This window comes from Bidens hawaiensis, unplaced genomic scaffold (genome assembly GCF_021521415.1).
Source record: "Bidens hawaiensis isolate Kalapana, Puna unplaced genomic scaffold, B.hawaiensis_p1.1 tig00005959_1, whole genome shotgun sequence".
Classification (NCBI taxonomy): Eukaryota; Viridiplantae; Streptophyta; class Magnoliopsida; order Asterales; family Asteraceae; genus Bidens; species Bidens hawaiensis.
This window is the reverse complement of record NW_027491394.1, coordinates 864,027-872,918: the sequence shown is the minus strand read 5'-3', so window position 1 is coordinate 872,918 and position 8,892 is coordinate 864,027. Positions and strand designations below refer to the sequence as shown.

The following is an 8,892-nucleotide window of genomic DNA, read 5'->3' as shown; positions in this document are numbered from 1 at the left end:
ATGTTGTTCACGAATCAATCGATTGAGCTGGCTAGTTCGTTCAACGGTTTGAATATTAGAGGTTACTGTGTGTTCGTCATTACCATTTTGGTCGGGTGGTTATAACGTTTTCCTTAGACGATTTGTTAGGAGCGGGGTCGAGACGCCTTTGGGTTTGAACACCTCGGAGGGGCGCTAACTTAGGGGCGTCCGGTGGGGGGGGAGATTAAGACCGGCGCTATGGATGATTGTGTGGGCCTTCCTCCATTTGCAACGGTCATATGACTGTTTAAAATAAAAAAAATCTTCAAAATTATATATATATATATATATACCATTCACTCAATTTATACGAACATCTCATTCACTTCTTTAAACTTATAAAATTTCTCCAAAATTATGTCTTCCGACTCATCTTCGACACTCGAGTATTACCCTGTTCCCGACGTTACTTCGGATTCGGATTCAGAGGATGACATGATATTTAGTGCGACTCGTGAGGTTGCCCAACTCTTAGTCGAGCATTACGAAAGCTCACAACCACGAACAAGATGACCTCATCTTCAACCGGATCATGTAGGGCTCATGACCAGTTGATAAGAGATTATTTTTCCCGGACCCGAATTTTATTTTGAACGATTTCGGCGCCGTTTTCGAATGTGTCGCCAACTATTTTTACAAATTGTTGGTGATTTAGAACGCGATAATGCAATTTTCCAATAACGGGATGACGCGAGAGGTAAACCACGATTTTCTCCTATGCAAAATGCACGGCGTCAATTCGTCAACTAGCGTACGGGACTACGAGTGACGGCGGTAATTCTTATTTTGATGTAAATTTTGTTAAAATTATTAATATTAGGTATTATTCAACTATATGGTAAAAAATATTTGAGAAGGCCGACTCAAAGTGACATACAAAAAATTATACAAGGTATATTAATAAAGACATGTTTTCCCCGGATGCTTGGTAGCCTCGATTGCACACACTGGCCTTCGGAAGCCTGCCTAGTTGCTTGGCAAGGTCAATATCATCGGGGTGATCATAATGGTCCAACAATTATGCTTGAGGCGGTCATATATCATTTGATATTTGGATATGACATGCATTTTTTGGGATGCCCGGTGCAAACAATTATTTAGATGTGATACATTCGCCCCCCATTTTTGACCACGTCATAGAAGGAGTTACATATGACACTTCATTTTCCACAAATAATGTCAACTATGAATATGGATATTATATAGTCGACGCATTTATCCGGAGTGGGGCACATTGGTTCTTAGCTTTACGTGCTCAAATGACGATAAACGTCAATATCTCAAAAAAAAAAAACGAGTCTGCAACAAAGGACATCGAAAGGGCATTGAGGGTATTAAAGAAACGTTGGTTTATCATTAGATAACCGGCTCGTTTTCACCAGATGGATAAGTTAAGAAACATAATGTGCACTTATATTATCTTGCATAATATGATATTGGATGACTCGGTTAGAACAACTTGTCAAGGCGAGTACAACGATATGCTAGAGTCGATCTCAACACTACACGATGATGAGAAACTTACTAATTTATTAAGAACATGAAGAATGGAAACGAATCACAATCTTCGATCGAATTTGGTTGAACATCTTTAGAGGAACAAGCAAAATGATGGCGGCGACTAAAAATAGTTGTAACATTTTTTAATTTTTATTTATATGTTTTTAAATTTAATTTAGTTTGTTTTTTATTACTATTTTATTTTATTGTGTTGGTTTTTTTGTTTTATAATAAAAAACGTTTAACCATAAAGGGGCATTATAGTTTGGGGCTCAAAGCCTCCAGTTCTCACGTGACGATGATGTGGCACTGTAGAGGGACTATAAAGCCCCCAGTGGATAGCCTTATGGTTTCCTTTTGAGGAGTTCCAGGTTCAGTGCCAGCTCATATGTGCGCTCTAAATTATGAGTAGCACAACTATAAGGTGGATTCGAACTTGGGTAATGAGGTACTACAAATGCTATGACCAATGGCGAAGTTTGGATGAAAACAATGGGGGCACCGAGCTCAATATGTATAAAAATTTTCATAAATCAGGGGGGCTAGACACAAATTTTCGGATGAAGACAGGTAAATTTACACTATGTATAAACTTCTAGTACGAAACCAGGTAAATTTATACTATTGTGAAAAAACACAGGGGGTTGTGGACCCCATTTAACCATTTGAGAAAGACATCGTTACCACTGCTACCTGCATACACCTTTAAGAAAACAAGTTACTGTGTATTTTTCTAATTTTTAGAAAATACATATATGAATTTTAAATCAATTATGCATAAATATTTTAAAAATCTGGTATTAAAAGTTTTTAGTATCGAACCAACCTGACATATGACATTTTTACACGTAGAAATAGTTATCCATTTTGTCGGTTACGATCTTCTTTCATTACGATCTTCTTTCATTTTGCCACCTTAATAGAAAATAGCAACATAAATTTACGATGGACCATTAAAAGTAAATAAATTTACAAGGCCAAAGTTGACAAATTGAATTTTATTAATGAAAACTATAAGTTTCAAACAATAATACCGTTGGTAAATAATGGCACTCATTACTTTATTTTCAAGAGTAATTTCACTATAACTAAAAAATAACATTACTTGTGTATGATAGATTTACAATTTTTTATTTTATTTTATTTTATTTTATTTTATTTTATTGAGAATGGTATAAATCGTTTCGAAACAACATAAATGAAAATTCAGAGTTGAAGCAGTTAATTACTTTTTTCACTTTTTCATTATCGTCAGACTAAAGTTAATTAGGAGTGTTACGTATCACATTAATTATTACAAGAACGGATTATTCAATAAATGAGTCATATTTTGAATTATTAAAATCCAATTTACCTTTTAACAAAAAACAATTGAATTCTTTGATTTTCTTTTTTGAAATTGAGCACCCGTATCCAAAGGATTCAATGAAACAAAATTGTTCTTCCTTTGGTTACATTCTCTAAGATCTAGATTAGAACCCTAGCTAGATAGAAGTTAATAACAAAACATTGATCTTCTTCACATATATGCTTACAAACCAGAAACCGAAACAGAAATTCGATCCGGTTCAAGAAAGAGTGGTGCTATAGCCACTGTTGTGCCACCATGTTTGAGCATGGGGTGGGGCTGCTGGTTGTCTCATGTTAAATCTATGTTGTGGGAATCCTGATGATGCTGCAGCAGTACTGCTAGCATACATATGTACATTGTTGTTGTTCAACTCGTTTCCTCCTGCAAGCATCGTGCTGCTCAACCACTGAGTCTACAAACATTTCATAAGAAATTAAACCTATTAAATCAATGTTGGATCATAGCAAACAACAAAGTTAAGAATGAGTCATCACTCACTTGGTGATTCAAAGAATTGAGGAGCGGTTGGCGTGGCATATGAAACATACGCGGGTCAACCGTTCTTGTTTGATGATCATATCTGCGTGAGTCATAGTTAACTTCGTGTGATCCAACGGATTGAAGGTGTGTCTGGTTTAGGAGCTGCAATGTCTCTATGTCATTATACCTTTCCCTTCGACTCGCTCCAAATGCCTAAAGTTACATAATAAATATGAGAAGAGGTTTAAGCTCATTTCAAGCTTTTCCACATGATCTTGAGTTGCGAGCTATTAGAACAATACTACTCGTAAACAATTTATGAATAAAACAAATAATAGAAACATACCGCAGGTCGAAATCCAACATCACGACTATGTTGCCTATTCGGGGCCGAATTATGGCCTAAGCTCAAATCAAGATTGTGATCCGAAGACGCGTTCTTACCACGATCGTTACTATTCGAACACTCTACATTAAAGCAATAATCTTTTTAATCCACAAACGAAAATATTGAAAAATACAAAATAAATAAGTTGCATTATACCAGTGATATTGGACTCATTTTCATAAACCGCGGGATCAAAATTTGTGACAGCATCCTTTCCATTGTACTTGATGGCAGCCTTATCATACGCCCTAAATAGGATATATTTTCATTCAAGCCCTTATAAAATGAACATATGACACACCGGCCCTTTAAGAAAATAAAAACTGTCATATTTACCTGGCAGCTTCAACTTCAGTATCAAAGAGACCCAGATACACATACCTATAGAGCCAAAAATAGAAAAATATCTAAGTGTATGTTTTGAATAGCGTGTGTTGAAGTGACCTAACTTGATGAAATGAACACAAGTAGGTGGATGGATAGGTGCAGCCATAGCCCATTGGTAGCTACTAGCCAGCTTTATATATAAATGGAAAAACAAGTACATATTCTTTATGGGGTTGGTTTTTAAATAATTTTCTGGTTATCATTTATTCACTTGTCTGTTAAAAAACAAAATAGTTCTAGATTTGCTATTTAAAATGTTAATCTTATACAATAATAACAAACACCCACACTTTAGTAAGAAGTCAACAACTTTAAATCTCTTAAAAACGTTCTGAAAATAAATATGATATTTTATATAGCATTAATCAATACTTTTTTTTTTTTTGCAAGCATTGCTTTTTCTATACATCAATTTCTAAACCATTTTCTTGCAAAATATATCATTTTTTTAAAAACAAATTCTTTTAAGAACAACTTTTTGTGTACACATAAATTTTATTTATTTTTTTAACTTTGAAAAGTTTTTGGTAAGCAAAATAAGATTAGATAAATCACAGTTTTTGATTATATATGTTGTACAACTTGCTTTAAAGTAGTTATATTAATTTTAAATGATAAAGAAATTGCAAGAATTAAAGAGATAGAAGAAGCTAGATGAAGATGATGAACAGAAAGTAGTTACTTTTTGCCTAAGAATTGGCCCATTCTTGCTTCCCATCTACCACATTTGTGTAAAGTAACACCTCTATATTTTGAACTCCCTCTTGGAAACCCTGTACTTTGTCTCCTTAGTACATGCACAAATTCCTCCTTGGTTAGATTGTTCATCTGTTAAATTAATGTTGTTTTTCCAAACAACAAAAGTCAGAACAAAAACAAATTATAACACAAGTTGCAGCTTTTCATCACATGGTGTGTTCTTTCTTCAAAGAACAAAACTTTAAAACATTTGTTGCGGTTTTTTTTTTACTTAATCAAGTGTAATATATATATTTGTGGCCATGTGTTTGTGTTTTCCTTTAAAACACCAACAACAAAACATGTTTCAAGATAAGCCAACACATGATCACTGTTCAAGATAAGGTATACTATAAAACACACACTACAGGTGAAAACACACAGTGACAACAACTTTATATATATATAACAACCACCTGTTTCAAATCGTCTTCATAATCTTGTATACCGAAATTTATATCGGCTTCCAATCCCCGGAACTTGATCGCTGCCCTATCGTATGCACTGCAAAATCACAAACCCTAATTAAGGAACATATTGTTGATATAAAAATAATTAAACCTAAAATAATAAAAATAACCAAAAAGGAAAACAAAGGGTTTTGATTGTCCCCTTACCGTGCAGCTGCATGTGCAGTGTCGAATCCACCTGTGTTTTACCATAAATAAATTTTTAAAGATATTATTAATATCAGTAAATATTTTGTCCATAACATTTGGAGAAATAATTCAAAAAAACATGAAACAACATACCGAGATACACCTGTTTCCCACAATCCCTAAATCATGAAAACAAATTTTATAATTAGTAAAAAATCAGTTTTTATATAATAATTATTAAAAAAATTAGGAAAAAGTTAACACACAAACTAAATTAGCATGCTAACTGAACAAATCAAATAGTGTAATTAATTGTGTGCATATATAACTACAATAATTGATTCGTACAGTTAGCACGGATTTGTATTTGATCCGAGCCCCTTATAAAATTAATAATAAGCAAAAAAAAAAGGAAAATAAAATAAAATAAAATAAAATAAATAATAAAATAAACCATATATGTGATTCCCATCGGCCGGTTCGTCGGTAAAAGGTGACTCCACGATACTGTGAGCTTCTAGAACGGGGCCCACGCCGGCTTTTCTTCAGTGGCTGGGGGGCCTCCGGGGCTACGGCGGCGTTCCCAAGAAACCCACCCAATTGAACACCGGCCCACTGAGCCGGAGGGAGGGTGGTAGAACCCATCGCCGGAACTGTGGTGGGGCCCACTTGATCATCAACCGGAAAGAACTGATGGGTCACCGGCAGCTGATCACCAAATAATAATCTGCTGCTCCGTTTTCTGGTAACGGAATCATCATCGTCGGATGAGGTGGAGTTTGAACCGGCTGATCGAACCGTTTTGCCTTTACTTTTGTTTTCAGAATAACAATCTTCGTCTGAATCTTCGTGTTCGGTTCTTGGATCCGGTGAGCCGTTTAGATCCCACATTTTTCCGGTCAAGTGTATCTATTTGTTTGTGATTGATAGATATATGTAAATAATATATAGTTGTTTTTGTTTAGAAAGAAAGAAACCTAGTATTCATAAAGAGAGATAGGATAGCTAGGAAGATGGTCGTTATAGAGAGATAGATACATGCGTTGTATCTATCTATGAAAGAAAGTATAGTATAGAATAGATTGTGGTTTGGAGCTAGAGTGGGGTTGAGTTATGTTATGGGTTATCAGCAGCTTCTCTTGGTCACTAGATCTTGTCTAAAATTCTCAGCCAAATTATATATACACCTCTAGCTTAATTCTCTCTCTATATATGTATGTATCTATCGTATATATGTGTGGTGTGGTGTGGTGTGGTGTGGTGTGGTGTGGTGTGGGTTAATTCATTTGAAATCTAGCTACCTTGTAAGTTTCTAATTAGACACAGATAGTTACACTTCCACTGTGTGTGATTGATGTTCAAGGAAAGAGGGGAGGGGGGGTTAAGTATAGCTGATCTCATTAATAAGAGAGATGATATGTACTTTTAATTCACATTGAAAAATACTCATATATCTAGAAAGTCTTGTATTATTAAGTTGCATTTAAAAGAATAAAGGAATTTGGAGGATACAGCCGTATACATACAAATAAATTATAAGGCAACATGTCAACAAATACAAATGCAACTATTCAAAGTTTGATACAATTATATAAAGGATTCTTTTAAGTTAGGTACGTTTTAGAAAGGGATTATGTAAAAACTTGAAAAACCAGTATTAAAGAAAACTATTATTATTATTATTATTAAGTTTTTTAATTTTTTAAAACTATATTAATTTATTGAGATATAAGCTGTGAGAAAGATTGTCCATCATTAATCAAGATAAATCAATAACCGCGAAGAATAGGATAACATGTGAAATCAATTTATATGACTGATTGTATGAGATATAAAGCTCGAACACAATAGGTTTTTATTTCTTTTTCTCTTGTCATCGTTGAACTTCATCTAGCTCAATAAACTTTTTTAAAATGTAAATAAAATTTTATACATGATTTTAACAGAATGTATTAATTACATTTTATCCTTAATTTAAGTATAATATTGTGATAGTTTTAAGTAAAAATTAAAGCTTTAAGTGTTTTGAAATTAAGGCCTATAATGGTACTTCATGATTATTCAATTCGTATTTATCGCCTAACCCCTTAAAACATATGACAACTACTTACAACTTTTCATGTTATTTTTAGGGTCCGTCTAAAAGCACCCTTCAATACGCTCCGTATAGGGTTATACTAGGACTATACGCCCCGTATAGGGTCCATGTATAGCCTTCCGTAGCCTATACGAGACGTATAGGAAATGTTTGGTGTCTTTAGAAAACACTTATTTTTAACATAACACATAATATGTGTGTGTTTCTATGATGTAGAACAAACAAAAATTCTATTTTACCTAAATAGAGTAAAAAAAATTTATTTTATCATTCACGGGCTTAAACTTACTTCGATTGAACTCATTCATTTGAGCCGGTATTGATCCAAAACAAAAATGTTTCTTAGGAGATAATTCCCGTACGTATATGTGTATGTGTTTAATAATAATAATAAGGAAAATTGGATTTTAACAATCTTAATTTTTTGTTATTGGCCGATAATAATCCCAACTTTGTTTATTCCTACCAGTGGTCCCAAATTTAAAAAAGTTGGCTCTCAATGGTCATCCGTTAAAAAAAAATAACGACGTTAAGTTTTTTCTAAATTTCAAACTAATTTTTTAGGACTTTTGATCGGAAGGAGAATACAAGTCGATTAACGTAAATCTTAGCTCGAAATGATGCTTCAAATGGCTTGATTAGTGCTTTAAATCGGGTGTTTGAACTTCAAATTAACAAAAATTAAGCTGTTTGGAGTATCGTTTTAGGCTAAGTTTTACATCAATCGACTCGTATCTTTCTTCCGATCAAAAGACCTACAAAATCAGTTTGAAGTTCGGAAAAAACTTAACGCCGTTAGGTTTTTTTTAACGGGGACCATTGAGAGTCAATTTTTTAAATTTAAGACCATTAGTGGGAATAAACAAAGTTGGGATTATTATCGGCTAATAATAGATAGTTGTGATTATTAAAATCCAATTTTCCTAATAATAATAGTAATAAATTGAATAATAATAATAATAATAATAATAATAAAGTTACTTGTAAATTGATGTGTAACTTTTTTTAGTCTAGTACAATTTTGCTGTATTTCAATTACTTTATTCATAGTAACTATGAAAATACCCTCCGTGTTTCTATTTCTTCAATTTGTATCATTCACACGCTAAAAATCATGTGTCCTGGATTTTACCTATGCATATAAGAACGTTTTTTGTTTTTACCGACAATGGATGGCTCACTTTTTTAAAAGGGAGGCCTCTGCAACGAAGTATGTTTCATTGGTATTGCATAAGTATTGGGCAAGCTCCACTTGGTGGGGCAAGTTACTTACGTATGCTTTCTTCTTTTATCAGTTTAGGTATATATAATAATTGTAAGTATTTCGATT

The 8,892-nt window shown here is 33.5% G+C and overlaps 1 protein-coding gene across 1 annotated transcript; it reads right to left on the bottom strand.

Annotated features, from left to right (window-relative positions):
• Nucleotides 1-2,886: 2,886 nt before the first annotated feature.
• LOC143631211 (AP2-like ethylene-responsive transcription factor TOE3) lies at nucleotides 2,887-6,392 on the bottom strand. Its single transcript, XM_077100041.1, has 10 exons — nucleotides 5,919-6,392; nucleotides 5,618-5,643; nucleotides 5,483-5,513; nucleotides 5,282-5,369; nucleotides 4,810-4,955; nucleotides 4,077-4,121; nucleotides 3,897-3,988; nucleotides 3,699-3,820; nucleotides 3,371-3,565; nucleotides 2,887-3,284 (listed from the first exon to the last, which is right to left on the bottom strand). The coding sequence occupies exons 1-10, from the start codon at nucleotides 6,353-6,355 to the stop codon at nucleotides 3,090-3,092; spliced, it is 1,377 nt and encodes a 458-aa protein (XP_076956156.1). The 5' UTR covers nucleotides 6,356-6,392; the 3' UTR covers nucleotides 2,887-3,089.
• Nucleotides 6,393-8,892: the final 2,500 nt, after the last annotated feature.

Coding starts and splice junctions, on each gene's coding strand:
- LOC143631211 (XM_077100041.1), bottom strand. CDS start 6,355: ATGTGGGATCTAAACGGCTCACCGGATCCAAGAACCGAACACGAAGAT. Junction 5,514..5,617: donor TGGGAAACAGGTGTATCTCG/GTATGTTGTTTC, acceptor GGTAAAACACAG/GTGGATTCGACACTGCACAT. Junction 3,821..3,896: donor AAATGAGTCCAATATCACTG/GTATAATGCAAC, acceptor GCTTTAATGTAG/AGTGTTCGAATAGTAACGAT.